At 44.2% G+C, this 20,823-nt stretch overlaps 1 protein-coding gene across 3 annotated transcripts in view; it reads left to right on the top strand.

The window, feature by feature from the left end:
* The window catches only part of ZNF827 (zinc finger protein 827), a 166,213-nt gene that overhangs the window by 26,266 nt on the left and 119,124 nt on the right, over nucleotides 1-20,823 (top strand). For all 3 annotated transcript variants that reach the window (XM_036313385.1, XM_036313387.1, XM_036313388.1), the window contains exons 2-3: nucleotides 4,544-5,593; nucleotides 14,873-15,045. In XM_036313385.1, the coding sequence (XP_036169278.1) occupies nucleotides 4,544-5,593; nucleotides 14,873-15,045 (1,223 nt within the window). The remainder of the gene's footprint in view (nucleotides 1-4,543; nucleotides 5,594-14,872; nucleotides 15,046-20,823) is intronic.

Raw genomic sequence — 20,823 nt, 5'->3', positions numbered from 1 at the left:
CTTCCCTGGGAGCCTCGGTTGGGAAAGCTGTGAGATCCACGGTGGGTGATGTGCGGTGGGTGGATGTGTGCAGGGAGCATTCCCAGCGCTCTGTGATTGCGCGCCCCCAGGCCATGCAGGTGACAGGAGAGGGAACTGTGTGCTGCCCAGGGGCTTCTCAGATTGTGAAGGAAACTCAAGTCAAGCCTGGCTTATTCTAAAGTTTGTGGTGGCCAACAAATTAACCTCCTAGATTGCAGGAATGCTTTGTTTTGAGCTCCCAGCGGACAGAACCTTTTCTGTTGATGTATCGTCCACGGCGCTGCAGGGCCCTGCAGACCCTGCTGTAGGGGAGCTCCCCACAACCGGACCAATGCAGACTTCCGCCTGCATGATGGAACTGAACGTGAAAACAGAGCGCAGCCCAGCAGGGGGGAAAATGAATATTTGCGGGAGAAAATCCTTGTTGCTGCTGTTTCGTGAACTGCAAGCATATTTGTTTGAACCTTCTAAGATTTTTCTCTCACCTCTGCACGGCCCTGTGTCTCCTGCATTCATTTCTCTGAAAGCTTCCCCCACCTTTTGCTTGACCTCAGGTGATGCCAGAATAATTTCAGATCTGTTTCTCCGCAGGTTTCTGGCCTGGCTCTTTCTAGGCCATGCATTACAATTATTTGGTGGTTTATTACTCAAATAACCTCAATTTCAGTAGTGGCATCTTCGGAAAAGAGTTTAATAGAGTATTATGAGTTTTAAAATATTCTTTACCTATCCGAGTTTTCTTGTCCAGAAGAGAGTGGTATCTCTTTGTTCAAGATTGAAAAGAACTGAAGAATGGATGGTTGAGGTTCTATCCTGGTATTTTAGAGACAAACCGGTCTGTTTAAGACAGTGGTTCTCAACCTTCCTAAAGCCGCGACCCTTTAATACAGTTCCTCATGTTGTGGTGACCCCCCAACCATAAAATTATTTTCGTTGCTACTTCCTAACTGTAATTTTGCTACTGTAAACAATATGTAATTATATATGTGTTTTCTGATGGTCTTGGGTGACCCCTATGAAAGGGTCATTCGACCCCCAAAGGGGTCGCGACCCACAGGTTGAGAACCACTGGTTTAAGAAATGCTTTGTTTGCTTGTTTGGGGCTTGTGTTTTGGCAAGGTTGGGGAAGTTGCTTTAAATGGAGATATCAGCCTTTTGTATCATTCAAGAATGTTCGGATCTCCTTATCACTGTTGGCTAGGATTGGAGCAAGTTGACAACTTCTTTAGTTTTTGACACGCTTATCCACTTCGGCACGTTGAAGGGGGAATATTCTTGCACACGGAGGTGGTCGGGATGTGCCTTTGCCTTTGGGGCTTTGCCAATAGATGTTGCTGAATTCTCTAAGCATTTGAATCAATATTTGACCAACTGCAACCAAGGAAGAGGCAGAGAGGGGATGGAGAGATAAGGGTCTAGGAATAATGGGCATTTACCTCTTAACGGTTTATCTCAAGATAAAGAGTGACCGCTGTCCTTATCTAAGAGATTTCTCTTGCTGATTTCTGTTTCAAGAGGGTGGAAGGATGGACAAGTGGAGCTGCGCGACACAGACAGAGCGAACGAGAAGTTGCTATTCAGAGTGCGTCTGGTAGAGAACGCTGAGCCCAGACTTGAGAGATTTGGGTTCTTGGTTTGGGCAGTAGCACTCGATAGCTGTGTATCTTTGATCCAACTGGGTAACTTTGGTAATATTTAATAGTCTCAGTAAAATCACAGGTCTGTACATATGACTGTCATTCTTTGTGGTTCTCAAAACCATGCTCTTACATAAACCTTGTTAGTTGACCCTTACAGCAAAGTTCCAGACCAGTCTTGCCTATCCGGAGCTACTCTAGTTGGACAAAAATGTAATCTAGCAGTATTTACTTTTGAATCTCTCTGTTTTCCTATGTTAGTTCATTTAGCGAATTTTGATAAAGATTGAAGAAGAGAGTCTTCAAGGAGATATTCAGCTAATTCTCACTGTAGTGATTTTTAAATCATAGTCCCATCGATTCTCCTGAAGGATGAGATGTTTGATCTGAAATCAAGAAAGGTGGTTTGCCAGAGGAACAGAAAATTGGCCCAGTTGTTGAAATGGAGGTGGGCTGCTTGGTGTTCGGTAAAAGGCATCTCCACTGGGGAGCTGAGGTATTCGGGGTCCCGCTGGTTTCAGGACCGATGGAAAAATGCTGAAATCCAGTGGGAAGAAGGAAATGTGGCAAATCACAAGGAACCAGGCTGTTTTTAAAAGAGAAAATTCAATCTTATCTGCTTTTCCCCAGCAAATTTCATTTGATATTTTACGTTTTCTTGATAACTTAATAAAGATTCTCAGGAAAGAGTTGTAAAACTTTAGTGAAAGAGAATTTGTCATTTGTGACATTGCTTCTCCAGATAGCATGGGAAGATCAATGTATTAGCTTGTAGTTCATGCATTCCCAGTTCTAGCTATTTCTATTCAGATAAGACAACATGTTATATGGCAAAACTTGGCCTAGTGGGGGGTTCTGGCTCAATCCCTACACATTCATTGAACTGTGCTAGGAACCAGGTGTTGTGTTGGACACAGGGTGGGATATGTAGATAATAATTCCCTGCCTTCAAGGAACGCCACTACTTACCTTTCCGAAGATAAACCAATAGCAGACAGATAATGAAGGGTGATATAAAAGCAAAATAAACAAAGCACAGGATGTTGGCCCTGCATTCAAACTATGCACAGAATCAGCTGCTTCTCACCTCCTGTACCACCTTGTGCTGGTCTCCCTGCCCCCACCCTCGTGCCTGAATGTCCACATGGCAGCCAAAACAATCCTTTGAAAATGTAAGTCTCATCATTTGACTCCCTGCCCCAACCCCTCCGGTGGTTCCTAATTTCACCAGATGCCCACGACCTTTTCAGTAGTCGACAGAGTTCCGCTGATCTGCACAGCCTCCTTCACAATTCTCTCTTTCTCTTTCTCTGACTTCTTCCCCCACTGCTCTGGATCTCACTCACCCCACCCTACCCACACGGTCGAGCTTGCTGTTCCATGGACATGCCAAGCATCTTCCCACAGGAGGGCCTTCACAGTGACGCCCTCTGCATGGGACCCTCCCAGAGATATGCATGAACCACTCTTCACTTCTTCCCAGTCTTCGCTCCGAGGTCGCCACCTCAGTGAAGCCTCACCCTGACCCCCTATTTAAAATTGCAACGCACCTCTTGTCCATGACCCACTCCCCTCCTTGGCCTGCTCTGTATCTTTTTCAAAGCACTTGTCACCCTCTGGCTTACTCTCTGACTTATTAATTTTGTTTAACAGCTGTCTCCTTCCACTGAAATGTAAGATCCAAGAAGGCAGGATCTTTGTTTTGTTTAATGTTGTTCAATCTAGAACAATGCCTGGCATACAGCAGGTAGTCCATAACTATTTGTTGAATACGTGAGTGAATGAATGAGAAGGAGAGATTGATTCTGACTGAGAGTTCTGGGGAGAATCATGAGGAAGAAGCCTTTGAGCTGAGTATTGAAGGATGTGCAGAATTGGACAGTCAGGTTTTCTGGGGAAAGACATTCCAGATAGAAGGAATATTTTGAGCAAAAGTAGAAAAGTGACAGACCACCTGAGTGCTCTTAAAATGTCAAAGAGTCCCAACTGACTGGTGCTTGGGGCAGGGGTGGGTGGGGACACTGAGAGTGGGGGCAGTGGGTGGATAAATTAACGGATGGAAAATAATTAAAGGGGACTCTTAGTGGAGTGAGGGGCCAGATTACTAATCTCTGCCTGGAATAAGGTGGCAACATGTCGGTGAGTGGAATCAAGGACTCTCAACCAAGTAGCCTGGGTAATGTGGCAGAGATGGTCGTTTTAAGAAATCAGTAATGTGAATAGTGTTTGCCAGAGAGATTTGATTTTCATATAGCCCTCGACTGTTTTCAAAAGATGGTCACATGCTTATTTTGATTCAAGCTTCGTAAGAACTGGGTGAAGTTGTTGAAATACATACATTTTTAATAAATTTTAAAAAAACCCAATTGCATCTTTTATCAACCCAGCTAAGTGCCTGGCCTGAGGTGGCGGAGTTAGGAAGTGGGGAAGCGGCTTCGCACTGTCTGTCTCGCAGCCAACGTTTCCCCACTCTGCCAGCTGCCTCTCCAACTCTGCTCGAGACTAACGATACCGTGCTGGTTTCCTCACAAGGGGACCGCTCCTTCCCTTTCCCCCGTGTCATTGAAAATAGCAGTTCCTTCTGCACCAGATCCATTTCCCTCTTTCCTCCTTTCCCCTCTCCACGGATCTGGCATAATTTTTAGAGGGGTTAACGCGTGTCGTAGGTGGGTGTGTTTTTACCTCTGCCTGTTTAGCATTTTCCCTTCTTTCTTCTGCCAAGACGGTCTGACTCAGCACCTGCCGTTCTAGTTCAGGTCGCTGCCGTCTTTCATGTGGTTCTGGGTGGAAGGGGAGAGGACGCGTGTCGGCGGGGCCGTTTGAATGTCTTCAGACCTGCCTGTTGCTCACTTGGGGAGTAAACCCGATCTTCTTAATTCCCCCAGATGTTAGTAGGCAGGACGAGGCGGAGGGCGAACTCAGTGAAGGAGAGCCCTGGTATGGAAACTCCTCCGAGACTCCGTCCGAAGCATCCTATGGCGAAGTCCAGGAGAACTATAAGTTGTCCCTGGAGGACCGGATCCAGGAGCAGTCCACGTCCCCCGACACCTCCTTGGGAAGTGCCACTCCCAGCAGCCACACGTTGGAGCTGGTGGCGCTCGACGGGGACGTCCTGCGAGACTCATTGCAAGGCCAGGACCACCTCTCCCCCGGCCTGTCCTCTTTGTGTGAAGACGACTCCCCGGGCTCCACGAAACCTTTGAGCAGCAACTTGAGGCGGCTGCTGGAGGCCGGGTCCCTCACACTCGACGCCACGGCCACGGCCAATGGCAGGGTGGAGTCCCCGGTGAACGTGGCCCCCAGCCTCTCCTTTTCCCCACCGTCCCACCACGCCCAGCAGCTCAGTGTCCTTGCCAGGAAGTTGGCCGAGAAGCAGGAACAGAATGACCAATACACTCCAAGTAACCGTTTTATATGGAATCAAGGTAAGTGGTTGCCAAACTCAACCACCACCTGCGGCTTGTCCCCCGACTCGGCCATCCTCAAACTGAAAGCTGCAGCCAACGCCGTCCTGCAGGACAAGTCTCTCGCTAGGACTGAGGAGACCATGCGATTTGAGTCCTTTTCCTCCCCTTTCAGCTCCCAGTCTGCCAGTTCCACCCTGGCAGCCTTGTCCAAGAAAGTCAGCGAGAGAAGCTTGACTCCTGGCCAGGAGCACCCCCCTCCGGCCAGCTCCTTCCTCTCCCTGGCTTCCATGACCTCCTCGGCCGCCCTGCTCAAGGAGGTCGCAGCCAGGGCTGCGGGGAGTCTGCTGGCCGAGAAGTCGTCCCTGGTGCCCGAGGACCCCCTACCGCCACCGCCTTCAGAGAAGATGCAAGAAAAGGTGACCCCGCCACCGCAGCCGCCGCCACCACCACCACCGCCACCGCCACAATCCTTGGAATTATTGTTACTCCCAGTTCCCAAGGGAAGAGTTTCTAAACCCTCCAGCTCAGGTATGGAATCTTTTACTTCAATGACTGTGTTCGTCTTTTTGATTATAAATTGCTAAGTCTTATTTCATTTAAAAACATTTTTATTTTATTTTATTTTATTTTTGCCCTATTCGGTTGGGTTTCGCATCTGATCTGTGGCGGGAATAAAAAAGCAGGCTCACAACAAAGTACTTGAACTAAGCAGGGTAGTGGTTTTCCTGAATGTGTGACACAAAGACTTCACAAATGGCTCCATTTTTGAAAGGTAATGAATAATCTTAGAGAGATACAGTACTCTCCTCCCTTTCATAGAAGTGGGTTTTTTTTCATTACCCAGTTCAGGCTGGGTCCATATGAGATATATTTAATGGGGGAGATCAAAGCATCTTTGTCATGAATTGCGTGGCATCGCTGAACATGGGAGGGGGGGCTGCTTTTGAAACCTTGGACGAGGGAGAGCCCACCCTTCCCGCTGCCTCCACCACAAATGGGCTTTTGTACAATCAGTAACTCCTCTGCCCTAATTTATCACACCGTATACTTTCATGTTAGCATTCTTATTACCTTTTTGTGGGATTTAAGCGCTTTTCACCGGTCCTGCCCTGGTATAATTTCTTGTCCTACACGAACTCAGAAGCATATTGTCACTCAGACATAATCAAAGCATTTCCTGCAAGCGCTGTATGTTATTTCAACCCAATCAGATTCTGAAGGAATGTGCATGTGGAAAATCTGAATCATGAGCGTTTCTCGTGGGGACAGCTTTTCCAAAGGAGAAGTTGCTATCATGTAGAGGGAGTTATTCATCTGAGGGAGACACTTAGTCACTTGCGTTCTCACAGTGGAAACGTCGTTTCTGGGACTGGTTTGTTGTTCAGTTGTGCGCATGGTAAGTATATGGTCCTGGAGATGGACGTATGGAGCTTCCGGTGTCTCCCGAGGATATCCTGCCCGACAAGAACAGGAAGCAGGCGGGCTGTGTGTGTCCTCGGCAGTGTAAACACTGCCGTTGTGTGTCTAGCTGGCTTTGATTATTTGCAGCCGCATTGATGAAGAGTGTTGAGAATGGCAAATAATTGACTGAACGATCGCAGCTAACATCAGTCTGACGCATTTATGACAGATTTCCATTTAAATTGCTGAGTGAGCTATACGCACTAATTATAATTACTTTAAAACTTGTGTAAACAGCAGACTACAGCGAGGAAAATGGGTCTCTGGAACTTTTATGACTCTAAGCCATCCAAATGGTTCACGCCAGTTTCCAAAGTGTCAATAAAATCCTGAAGTGTTTATCGGTTCTGAGCATCATTTCTCCTCACTTCTCACCTGCCATCTGGTGAAATAAAGAGAGAAATGGCTACTATTTGGAAACAAGGAGAAGAGCAGAGGGAGCTGGGCAATCTTGCCATGGAATAAATCACTCCTGGTTTATGGAAATTTTATTCAGGGTAGAAGCAGAAAGAGAGGCATGGCTCTATGTAATATGTAATTTTATAAGTATTCTCTGCATCTGGTGATCAAATACATATATTAATGGTGCTCACACTGTAAATTCTCCTGGACGTTAGTTACCTGGAAAAGCTTATATAAAATGAATAATAAACTTTATTTTACTAAAGCATTGGAAAAAGGTAACACAAAACTGTGCCTCATGAAAAACTAGTGGCTTTGTCACTTTATAGTGTCTTGGGAATAATCAGCAATAGTTGTGAGGTATGTTTTTTTTTTCATTCCAGCGACTGGATGCATGTAAAGATAAGGAAGAGGCCATGAGCTCCCCGTGGGTTTAAATGCACTGAGTTCATGCCAGCATCTGAATGAGCTTCTCTCAGCAGGATTAAATATGGAGATCTATAAGAAATCTTTTTTTATTTCTTTTCTTCTTACTGAATTTATTCTACTGCTGAAACACTTAATATTTTAATCAATGAATGTTTAAAATGTTCACACAGAAGGAGGAGAGAAGGAACTGCTCGGACTGGGCCTCGGCTGTTGATTGTTGCCTGGGCCCCGGTTTTCATGCTTCTGTTCACAACCCAAGGCGTGGTGAAGCAGCTCCGCTGAAGGAGTCATTGTATTAAAAAATCATTCATTTTGTCAAACTCACGCGAGAGGAAAGATCACTCCAGAGGAAACCACTAGGGCTCTGGAAATGATCATTCGAAAAATGCCCCGTGCATCCACATGGACGCATCCTAAATCTCTGTGCACGTTTCATTGGAAGCGAGCGCCACCCCTTCCCAGCATCCTAACCGGATTATGGGGCTGAGAAGGCGTTGCTAAAACATCTAACTTTGTTGCTTATCTCTCTATCGTGGAGAGATGATTTGGTTAGTGCTACTTGGATTGCTGTAGTTTTAATTGGAGGAGTGGAAGGGGAAGTGTGTCTTTGCTACCTGCCCCCTCCTCTCCCCTTTAGACACTATACTGCTGGTTTCAGGGCAACCTGGGGGCTGGATTCAGATGTCCACTTGGCTTTACCTCAAAAGCATTTGTGGGGATGTGGTGAGATGTTTCTAAACATTTCATATTCTATTTTTCCCCCCTTTACCTTAGAAAGAAATCTTAGCTTAATGCAAAAGAGATAGGTGGGATTGATTTCTCACAGCAAGAAGAAAATTCTGATTCTGTTGCTTAATAACTTAAATAAACAAAACAAGTCCACAAAAATAAACTATACACCATCCTGACTTCAAGCAGGGCTCCCATTTTCAAGTGATTTCTCAAAATGTTGCAAAAGGGGCATATCAAGTTAATTCTAGAGTTACAAAGAGGTATGTGCTAGAAAAGCCAGTGTATTGAGTAATTTAGACTCAGGCATTTCTGTGCCCTTCTTCAGGTCAAGGGAAGTCCAAACCATGAAAAAAAATAAGCGTCTTTTAGGTCTGGCCTTATTCCTCTTCTTTGAATGGGATTCGGTTGTTGCCAGGTCATGGTGTATTTAATTCCTTAAAGAATCCACTTCTCCGCAGCCGTTCCCCCTGCAAGACAGACGTGACACTTGAGGAGGAGGTTTCTTTCATGTGCCCTTGTGCCCCGGCACATGCTACACTGCTCCTCTGAAAGGGGACACGATAGAAGGAAGATTATGTCCGTTTGCTCTGGAGATAAATGTCACACATTGACTCCATTCTCTTTGAAGCTGCTGTTCTGTTGCAGCTCAGAAAAAAAAAATGGTTTTTATTTTAAGGACAAAGTTTTTGTGGAAGACCAACAAGGTTCTCAGGATGCCAGGCTCCTAGTTAAATAGCAAGGAGACTTTTAGAGACAGGGTCTCCAAGACATCTTAATTTTCTGCCTAAAATCTAAACATGCTTAGAAGCAAGCTGGTCTCATACATCTGAAGGCTCAGACTATTTCTTGGGTCAGTGAACAGGGGGTGTTTGGCTGCTGTTTTCTGTCATATTTACAAGATATTATTAACATTGTTGCAAAAGCAGGGAGACCCCTAAGAGTGAGGGAACCTCTTCTGATACTCCTCTCAGGTCCATGGTTTTCTGGCTATAATCTGGGAATGCTTGCATGCAGGAACTTGCTTAGAAAATTCACTTTTTATCAAGATTCAGATCTGTTTGTCGCTGATCTCAATTATATTTCCCCAGTGACTTAAGTGGAGACTGCCTCTAGATAGCTGACTTCTGAGTTTTATCGAATACTTACCAGTTATTAAAATATGCATTGATAATATCAACGTCAATAGCAGCAGATAAACACAGTGGTATCCATTGCTAACATAGTTTTCGCTTCCCTAAAATAGTATTTGAGAGACATGCCCATGAAATTCTATTAAAATATATTAAATACGTGTGTATATTGCTATTAGGAAGGGGGATGGGTCCTCATACATAGGTGTTCACTAATGGGTTGGAGGCCCAGAGTGGAGATGGTGATGATGCCTGCATTATGCACACCTGGGATCACCTGGCGTCTTGTCCTCCTTCTATGAGTATGGTAAGGTTTGTATGCAAAAGCTACCCACTTGCAAAGTACCTTGATTTTCTGCAAATTGTTACAGAGGATCTAACAAGAGAAAGTTTAATTTCAAAACCTACAAAATAATTACATTTATTTTTTTAAAAAAATACCTTCTTTAAATTAAAGCAAGTCAGTTACTATGACTTTTTTTTCTTTTTAGCCCAGTGAAGTTTTGGTGGTGTTGCTTTGTGCATTTATAGATAGACAAATAGACAACAGGGTAGAGCACCAAACGGAAGTGAAAAGATTGGCTCTAGTTCTCTCCCTTCCCACCCCCCACTATAGTCACTTCAGTTTCTTCATCTCTAAACCGAGCTGGCTGGGAATTATCGTCAGGACTCCTTCCTGCTGAAAAATTCCTTTGTTTTACTTTCTGTTTATTTTTAATTCCATCAACTAAAAAAATAAAACAAAAACTATTAAACAAAAATTTTAATTAAATATATTCCTTCTTAAAATTCACAATCAAACCCCCTACCAGATCATCTCTGTCTTGGGCAGATCTGGTCCATTGCAGATAGTTTAAACATATATTATTGTACTTTATAAATAACTAGTGGCCCTGTGCACAAATTCGTGCACATTGAAAGGGAATTAGTTAAAAGAAATATTTTAATATCACTATTTGCCCTTTCTCTCGCAGCATCAAGCCCCCGCCAGCACCATGTGAGACTCACCCAAGTCCTGGAGTCCTGTCCCATGGGGCCGGGGCCGCGTGGGACTCCTTTGAATCCCGCCTGTGGCCGGCACCGCGGGACTCCCCCGATGCACCTCCTGGTCCAGTCCCTGCTGGCACCCGCGGGAACGCAGCATCAAGCCCCCACCCCCCTCATGTGCCTTGCTGCACACGCAGCCCCGCCCACCCTCACACGCAGCCTCCTGGTGTTTGGTCATTACAGCGTGACAGTGTGACGACCATAGGCTGTTTATTATATAGGATGTCATCACACTGTGCATTTTTAATATAAGCTGCTCCAGGTCATTTTGGAAATAGGTTGAGGTGTAAGTACACAAAGATCCAGCCCCCTCTTTATACACCATCCATTCAGGAGGTGTATTGGCTCCTGTGTGAAAGGCATGCACTCTTGGGCTAACCCACTTGCACTGGGACTTACTGGCAGCTTCCCGTATCTTTTCCTTTCATATCCTGTGCTCATTTCTCTTTTCCATATTCTTGACCAGCCCTTTCCACTTAATTTTATTACAGCCCGACACACAGTTTCTGAATTGTATGTTGTCCCAGCACTGTTTTGGGTGCTGGAGACACAAAGATGAGGACTTCCAGCCTTGCCCCAGCTAGCTTCCAGCTCCAGCCTCTTCTTCTCTCCTCCTGTCTTCTCCATCTCTCTGGTTTCCTGCCAAGCTGAATTCGGCCCTCAGAATTCTGTCTGGGCTGAGCCAGACCCTACCTGAGCCTCACAATGGACCCTTGCTCTTTTATTTCCTCTGGGCTCCAGTGATAAACTACCATGTCGGGCCAGGCCCTGAGCTATGTATTTATTATGTGATGCCAGTTGTTTAAATTTACATCTGCTCTAATGGTGAGTTTTCTGCTTTGGAGGGCATGACCAGAGTTTATTGTCACTACTATTACTGTTACAGCTGCTCCCAATAGCTTCCATTTACTGCGTGACGGGCATTTCACACACATTTATTATCTCCTTTATTCCAATAATATTATTGCCTATAAAGAGAGCATGTTTTCTTCAAAATAACAAATTAGAGCTATCCATTCCACTGGGCCGATTAGCATCTGATGGGATTTAGTTTTGTTTGCTGTGATAATAATTAGCTAGTGATATATTGGGGGGGGTTGGGGGGATTGTTTATCAGACAGTTGTAAACGAGGTAAATTCCTGAACATTTCAATCCGATCGCCTCAGGAATGTGTGGCTTATTCTGAGGAAGTGGTCACATTTCCTTAGGCTGTACATTTGGACGAAACAGCTGTCAGCTCCTTGAAAATAGTTTGGCACACGAAGTAGAATACATCCTTACTTCCTCCCTTCTCCAAGTAGTTCCCATCATATGCACATGCAGGACATCCTACTGAACTATGAAATCCTTTTTCTTGAATAAATAAAAATGCAGATCTTATCAGGGGAGATTACTGGCCAACTTTGAAGATGGGTCATTGTTTTCTAGTTACTTTTACCATTTGGATTGTTTTCTTCCTTTCTTGCCATGACCAGTTAAACATTTCAAACAGTTGTAGTAGCATAGCTGTTTGACCACATGACTTGGGGTTAGTTTCTTTTCATTAGGACTGTTCTAATTTTTTTTTCTCGTCAGTCCAAAGATACCCTAATTTGTACATGATTCATATGTGTTTTGGTATTCATTAAAACTTAGGAAGCATAGCTCCAAAATAAAATAGATTTACATGAAATATTAATATGCAGGGTTTATGTCGTGTACTCTGAGCTGCATTTGAAAAATAGAGTAGGTGATGAGGATGGGGGTTGGGGGTGGTCACGTCAGGCAAGGCAAGGTGTCCAGGGTAAGCAGCTATGTTCCTTTTGTCACTTCATGCCTTTTTATTGCCTTCCTATGATGTGCCATGAAATCTCAGGCCAGTGGAGGACATCTCAGTTTTTCTCTCCTCTCTCAAGAGTCCCCAGACAATTCTGTAAAATTAGGCAGTTCAGGGTTTATGCAGTGGGAAATACTTACTGAAGATGGGATTGGTGGCAGCCTGTTTGTGTGCCTCTTTCTGACTACTTTGATGTTCTCTTATAACCCAAATACACATCATTATTGGTTCCTTCTCCCCCTGTTTATGACAATAATCTCACCCGAAGGCCTGATTCAGTCTTTCCTCTCCAATCTGTTGTTCAACACGTGGTTTTTGCCATCAAGATACCAGAGTGAAGGAAATGACAGTGAAGGACAGAAAATGAGAGGCCCAATTAAGGGTAGGACTTCGGGTCAGCAGAAGCAGTCAACAGAAACAGACAGCAGGAGAGCCCTGGTGGGTTAATAAAAAGGCGTGTTTATGGGCCTCAAGAAGCGTGCTTTTCCTGGAGTGGAAGGAAACCCTCATTCCTGCCCGTCCCACAGTCAGAAGAGGAAATACTCGTGATGGAACATGTCACAAGTAGAATTTCCAGGCTTGAAGGGTGTATTTTTAGATAGAGGAGTCTTTTTCAAGTTACGTGGTTAAGCTAAGCAAGATGGCCTATGATTAGTGTATTAGTGAAACAGCCTTTTGGAATGACCCAGCTTTATTCCAGAACCCTTCTGGTTCCATCTATTTTAAGTGGGTCTTTGCAGGTGGGGACTAAGTGAAAAATATAAAATTATTTTAAAGCTCACACTTGGGAATATTTCCCTTTAAAATGATAAAAATAACATGTGCATTAAACAAATTCAAATAGTATAGAGGAATATAAAATGAAAGTGAAAGCTTCCCTCCCTGACCCCCTGTCTCTTAATCCACAGTCTTTCAAAGTTTAACTGTTTAATGGTTTCTTGGGTATGCTTCTGGACAATTTTCATACAAATGAAAGGATGTCCTTTTTTTGTTTGTTTCATTTATCCAACCCATTCTTCCTACTCACCCTCTTTTTTTGCTCAAGTATTTTAAAGCAAATCATAGACATCATATCCATCTGCTTGTAAATATTTCCAGCAGGTAAGGACTTTAAAAAATAGCCATAGTGACTATAATCACATCTAACAAGATCAATAATGGCTACATGATATTATGGAACACCCAGGCTATAATCAGTATTTCCTCAATTTATCTCAAAAGTGTTATTTTATCATTCTATAATCAGGATCCAAATAAGCTTCACACCTTGCATTTTTTATAAGTGTTAAGTGTCTTTTCATCCATAACCCCTGCTCTTTTAAAATGTCACTTCCTTGTTGAAGAGACTGGGTCATTTGTCCTGCAGGCTTTCCCACACTGTGAGTTTGGCTGAGTCCGTCCCCTTTGTGTGTTTAACATGTGGTTGTTTTAATCACCTGTATTTCCAGTGAACTGCTAGTTAGATAGAGGCCTGATTAAATTTTTGTAAGAATATTTCATAGATGGCTTATCAGAAGTCGCACAATGTCTGTTTCCTTTTTAGTGATGTTAAGATTAATCAGTGGTTGTATGTGTTGTCAGCTTGATCCATCCTCTATAAAGTTTCCTGTCAACCTTTCACCTCATGGTTTAAACAGCAATTGATTCCCATTTTCTAGAAAACAAAAATAGAAACACCCTAGACATAGTTTTATGTTTTGCTTTATCCACTAACTCTTTAATATCTTGGGCATATTTCTATATTAGCTTCTATAGACATATCTCATTTTTAAAATATAGCTTCACAGATCTTATGAGTGTATTACAATTTAGGTAACCTTTTGCAAATATTTCTCATCCTTCATGATTAAGAAAGGAAAGTTTGAGGCCTGAACTCTACCTATTTTGATGGTCTATATTTCCCAAGTGCCAAGTCTGGTGTGGCACTGACCAATATCAATTGATAGACCAGACAGGTAGCAACTCAGTGTCCCAGCAGAGCCCTTCCCTGTGGAGACGTTGGAGGAGAGAGTGAGCTTAGCTTTCCTGGGAGGAACCAGTTGGTTTGTTTGTTTTTCTGGAAAATCGAAGCAGGTGTGACTGCCTGTTGGTAGCTTTTCCCAAAGTGGGCAGTGGGGCCCTGTGGCAGTGCAGAGGAAGGCAGTGCATCTTGTTAGTGGCAGCCAGAGGGGCAGAAATAAGAGGGTAAAACCCCAACCTTAAGACCCCCTGATGATTAAATTGGCAGCAGCATCTGCTCAGGCCATAACTAAATGAGTCAACAGTAGGGATCCTAACATCTGTCTCCACGGAGTCGGTGTGTGAGGTTGACGGTGGCCATTAGGTTTCCGCTGTGCCACATACATTCTTCTCTGTCCCGTTTGATTTGTCTTTATTTCTTGCCATTTTCCAAGTTCAGGAATCCATAGATGGACTTGAGTCTGGCAGCTTCCTTCAGGAAACAAAGTCCCTGAATTGAGGCTACCCTGGGCTGAGCAAGGACAGGCTTAGCGACGTCCCTTTGCGGATGCCTTCCTAAGTGAGGGATGGCCTTCGGAAGTTACACTTTCACAAGGCAGGGCAGTTGGATTTTGAACAATGGAACCCTGATGGAAGTCATGAGATGAACGTGGGCTTGTACCCAAAGACAAGCAGCAATAAAACCTCCTGGTTAAAGTCTTGAGATTGCCAGGAAAAAAAAAATTGAATCATTTTTAGTGTTCTTTATATAGCAATGCATGTGAATTAGTGCTGGATGCAGTGTGCCTTTTCGTTTGCCTTAATTTTCCTTTCTTTCTCTTTCTTCCAAGCCTCGGAAGAGGAAAGTGGAAAGCCTTTCCAGTGTCCAATATGTGGTTTGGTTATAAAAAGGAAGAGCTACTGGAAGCGGCACATGGTGATTCACACAGGTTTAAAAAGTCATCAGTGCCCGCTCTGCCCATTCCGGTGTGCTCGCAAGGACAATCTCAAATCCCACATGAAGGTAAGCCAGCCGCAGACAACCCTTCTGATGAGGCAGGCACCACCAAGCATGAGAGGGGCCTTTGGTGGATGACAGTGTTCAAGGTTACAAGGTAGAATGCAATGGGAATGAAGCACCTTGCAAAGAGTCTTCTTGTGAAGGTCTTCATTTCCAGTTTACAACCAGCAACAGAGAGAAGCTTCAATATCCAAATAATATATGTGGTGGAGGGCCATCCCTCTTTGGGGAGCAGCAGCCTAACCTGGCCTTGCATGGTGATGCATTTCTGGGGTGCTTACAGGGGCAGGAAGGGCTACTGGACCAGTGCCCAAAGAGAGGGTGCTTGGACCTGCTCCCCTTCCTGGCAAGACTGTCCTCTTCTGCTTACAAACCCAGAGGAACACCCAGAAACACCTTATAGGACAGTGATGGTGAACCTTTTGAGCTCGGCATGTCAGCATTTTGAAAAACCCTACCTTAACTCTGGTGCCGTGTCACATATAGAAATTTTTTGATATTTGCAACCATAGTAAAACAAAGATTTATATTTTTGATATTTATTTTATATATTTAAATGCCATTTAACAAAGAAAAATCAACCAAAAAAAATGAGTTCGCGTGTCACCTCTGACATGCGTGTCACAGGTTTGCCATCACTGTTATAGGAGGTGGGAGGACACGAACAGACACCTGGGCTTCAACGCTAGCCCTGTGGAGGGCTCAGGGCCATTCCTGACAAGACTGAGTCCTCCTTGAGGCTGACAGGGTTTAAGGTGTCATAATTCCCAAGAACACACTTACCCAACATGCAAGGGTTTTGTTTTCAGTGTCCTATTGAAAACAGTTTGGCTTGCACCTGTAATAGACATTAAGTAGAGTCTACGTGTCACTCAAGTGAGATGGGGGGAAAACTTAGTCGTCTAAAACTTAGCAAACTTCATTAATACTACGGGTTTTGTCTGAAATTCAAGGAAGAAACTCTTGAGATCAAAAGAGCATGTGCTTTTGAATTTGATAGACCCATATTTAAATCTTATTGTGCAATTTACTAGCTAAGTGGCCTTGAACAAATGAGCCCTTAGACTTAATTTTCTCATCTGTTAAATGGGAACAAGAATGTTAAGAAGAGCTGTTATTAGTATTTAAGGAGATAATATTAGTAAAGTATCTGACACAGAAATGTTCTTTAATAGTTATGTAATTTCAACAACTATCATCTAACACCTTAATAATAACAAGTCATTTTTATTGATATTTTCAATATGGTTTGGCTGTTGACGTTTATAAAGTTCTTACTTTCCTGCCGTAAGAGGTATAGTGTATGTGCATAATTAAGAATTTGCTTTATTTTAAATCTTGTTAGTAATCACTGTTAAGTGTGTAGCTCTGAAAAAGTATGATCAGATGGAACCTCTATTGACTTTAGGCAATAGCTTAGAAGATTTTAAAAAATTAAATCCATGGTGTAATTTGTTTTCTATCATTTGCCTTTTTTTCTCCTGGGAGTAGCATGCCCTTCATCTTCAGAATCCATTTAACCAGGCGTTCTGGTTGGTTGAATTTTCGTGAGCCTGCTTAGTTTTTACTTTAACCCTCCTCATCCTCCATCACCTCTTCCCAAAGTAAAATCTCATATTTTACACCTGCAAAGTGGATTTCGTTAGCGGGATGAGACTTCAAAAGAAACGTCTTTAAAACTAAAATTTGTTTTCGTGACTGTGCCCTACGCTTTGTCAGTCTGGCAAATTTAAAGCTTCAGTGAGCAGAAAACCTGCATCTCGCCTGACACCTTGTAAGCTTGGTTTCAGCTCAGGGTCACTTAAAACAACCTATTTATAAACCCGTGGAAAAAAAGCTGGGTTTTCAAGAGCAGGAACTACTGACCCCGAAACTCCAGAGAGATGAGTTGGGTGCCTTGATGATACAGACAGTCGGCCATGACAGTGTTACCGATGAGAGCGGTGAGGGCTTTGCGGGTCATGGGGTCTTAGAAGGCTTTCAGAACAAATCAATAACCAGTACAATAAAGCTGTGTGCGAAATTACCACTTTATTCACACTCATTGTGTCCTAACCTGTTGAGCTCCGACTGAGCTTTTGATAAGGGAAGTGTGAGAAGGGCTCATACAAGTTTAATTTTATCAAACGGTGTACTGTTTCTTTTCTCTGCTCTACACCTCACTCATGGGCCTCTCTCTCTTTTTTTAATTCTTCAATCAATTCATGGTTTTATTTTCATTGGACGTACTTAAATTCGGCTACATTTTGAAAATAAGAGTCTACAAGGAAACACGATGGCTATGGTTTTAGGAGGAGATAGTCTCAGCTGCCTTGACCAGAGATCGCAAAGATGGATAGATTTTCTAAAACAATTTCTGCTGAGGAAGTGGGGGCAGCATAGCCTGTAGATTAAGATCTCAAACTGTGTGGTCATAAGAACCTTAGTTAGAATCTCAGTTCCACGACTTTTGGTAGCTGTGCGACTCTGGGCAAATCCTTTAACCTCTCAAGGTTCAATTTCTGGTCATGGAGATGACAACCATGCGTCCTTTCTCATGGAGTTGTTATAATAGTTAAATGAGATAGTGGACATGAGCCACTTAACACAGATCCCAGGGTGGAGAAACAATAGGTAAATGTAACTAATATAGTAATTGTTGCCCGAAAGCCATCGGAATATATATTAACATTTACATTTAGAAATAAATTAGCGACATGGACTAAAACATTTCCCTAAAAGGAATTTCATTGCTTTTCTCTTTTTATGATATATCTTTAGTGTTGAGAATGTAGAAAAACCAATAAATGAAAAACATATAATATTGACCCATAATCTCATCATACACAGAAATAACCCTTAGTGTCATTCTAATGTATCTCTTTCTATATTCATTATACAGATTTATTTAAGAAAAAAAAGTGGGTTTCCACTTAATTTGTTCAACACATGTAGTGTTAGCATGTTCTGGTGCTGGACACTGTATGCTTTTCTAAGCCTGCCTTTCCTCTGTAGTATACCGTCCAAGTGTTTTTATGAGCAGTGGCGGAAGGAGATGTAAATGCCTCCAGCTTCCTCGGGGTTATCTTGGATTGCCATTAAGTCTTTTACAACTTTCCTGGATGACTGAGCATACAGGGATTAAATAGGAAATTCATAAGCTGAAATTGGACAGAAAAGGTGAGGAGGACTGCTAAGATAAAGAACATGGGTGAAGGAATGGCAAGAGAGTGGAAGAGAGTCAGGGCACCGAGTTCTGCTGGTCTCGGGCCTGCCGAATAAGGAGCTGGGACGCGTGGGTAAGCCCCTTGCCGGCTGGCCAGGCCCCCCAAGGGCGGTGGAGTAGATGTTTCCCAAGGTCTCCTCCTATTCATCCAACTGAGGAGATGGACCTAATGATATAACAGCACCTTCACGTCCCACCCCTTAAGGTGGGGATGTGCTTTTCCGGCAAAATGACCAGTCAGTAAGGACAATGCCATGTGGCCTGGAAAGAATGACATGCTTCAGACAAGTGAGTTCTCTCCTGAGCGGAGTAAGGGATTTTTTAAAAAATGTATATTTTATTGATTTTTTACAGAGAGGAAGGGAGAGGGATAGAGAGTTAGAAACATCGATCAGCTGCCTCCTGCGCACTCCCTACTGGGGATGTGCCCGCAACCAACGTACATGCCCTTTGACCGGAATCGAACCTGGAACCTTTCAGTCCACAGACCAACGCTCTATCCACCGAGCCAAGCCGTTCAGGGCAGTAAGAGGGATTTTGAAGTCCGTGTTAAGCTAAAGAGAATAAAAATGGTAACAGAAAGCGCTTTCTGGTCTGGAGAGGTTGGAACTAAAACCTCTCCAAGGTCCAATGTGGTCCCCAGCCCCTTTGGGAAGGTGTAGCTCAAATAAAATTGTAAGTGCGAAAGTCAGGTCCACATCCACTGGTGTTCCTTAAACGGTCACCAAATTTTCGCCACAACTAAATGCAGCAGGGCCAGGGCCTGGTGGGAAAGCCGTCTGCCTGGTCACACACTTGCACGCAGACTCTGTTCCAGCCGGGTTCCCCTTCGGCTCCAGAGCCGTGCTCACTCTCGGTGCTTTTCCTTCTTCCAGAAGCTGCTGCGGGAGCTTCTGTACTTGGATTTGCTCCTGTCCTCTCCCGGGTCAGTGGATGTAAGGACACTTCTGAAATGGAATTCTCGGGAATCCTCCCCACCCCCAAGCTTCCTGCTTGGTGACCTTTACCACCTGGTTGCAGGGCAGGCTGTGGGCAGCACCTGCCAGGGTCTCCTGGGGGGGTGACCTGACCCCAGGTGCCTGCTTCTGCGTGAATTGAGTGGAGAGGTGGCAGGGAAATCTTACGATTCAGTGAGAAAACAAATGAACCCATCAGCGCCAGAGTGAAATCCCTTTGTTAAAAAGGAACAGAGAGGGGTGATGATGATGTTCAGTGATGGTGTGACAGTGTGGCGTCCCAACCCAGCGCCCCCACCCCCAGACCTGGTAGGGAAAGGCTTTCGGGAGCAAGGCTTTGCGGCCACTGAATTTAAGTTAATATGGCGATTTCTGTTGAGAAAGTCATGCTTTGGGGGACCAGGAATCTCTTCTGTTGTTTTTTTCAAAAAGCCACAGTGGGGTGCTGTAGCGACAGGATCTCACCATTAACGTTTAATTTCTTTGCTTTTGTTGGTCACTTAACATTATTTAAAAGTATGTTTTGGCTGGTGAATAATACTTTTGGATCGCATTCAGAATGCATAAACAGCTGTAGTAAAACTTGCTTTCTTGGAAAGGCAGCCTCCGCCGAGGGGCCAGGTGGTGCAGTGGATTAACGAACTGGCTTTTAACCTTCTTGAGACCTGGGTTCAAATCCCACTCAGGTCACCCCTGACTGGTGGGGTGTCAGTTTGGTTTTGGCTTTGAATTCCAACCCCTGACTTGTTTGTCCGGAGCACACAACTCCCCAAATCATTTGGCCCAAATCTACACAATTGGCAGTTTTGACGCAGGGAGGGCCAGTCCTGAAATAGCAGGGTGCAGCAGGTCAGCGCTGAGGCATTGGCAGAGATGAAAGGGGGAGTTAACAAGCTTGTGAGCACCGGCCAGCTCAGACAGAGCCTGGCTCAGGCCAATGCAATGATTTCCTTGCTTTTTCAAGCTCTAAATTTGGGAGTGACAGAAAGGGAAATAATCTCCTCTCAGTTTTTACAGGTGTATATGTGCAAGCAAGACAAACTGGATTTCAAAGTCTGCATTCTTTTTCTTTTTTTAAAATATATTTTTACTAGAGGCCCAGTGCACAAAATTCATGTGGGAGGGGTCCCCCTCAGCCCGGCCTGTGCCCTCTCATAGTCTGGGGGGACCCCTCTCTCCTTACCACCCACTGCACTTGCCAGCCATGAGCCCAGCTTCTGGCTGAGTGGCGCTCCCCCTGTGGGAGCACACCGACGACTAGGGGGCAGCTTCTGTGTTGAGCATCTGCCCCCCTGGTGGTCAGTGCGCATCATAGCAACTGGTCATTCTGCTAGTCAGTTGATTTGCATATTAGTGTTTTATTATATAGGATAGGATTGATTTCAGAGAAGAAGTGAGAGGGAGAGAGAGAGAGAGAGAAACATCAATGATGAGAGAGAATCATTGATTGGCTCCCACCTGCACACCCCCTCCTGGGGATCAAGCCCACAATCTAGACATGTGCCCTGACCAGGAATCAAACCACGACCTCCTGGTTCATAGGTCTACGCTCAACCACTGAGCCACGCCGGCTGGGCACTCTTTCACTGCAAACCTCAGGATCTGAGCACAGGGTCACCA

This window comes from Myotis myotis, unplaced genomic scaffold (genome assembly GCF_014108235.1).
Source record: "Myotis myotis isolate mMyoMyo1 unplaced genomic scaffold, mMyoMyo1.p scaffold_m19_p_6, whole genome shotgun sequence".
Taxonomy (NCBI): Eukaryota; Metazoa; Chordata; class Mammalia; order Chiroptera; family Vespertilionidae; genus Myotis; species Myotis myotis.
Note: the sequence above shows the minus strand (reverse complement) of the source record. Positions and strands in the feature narration are given on the sequence as shown.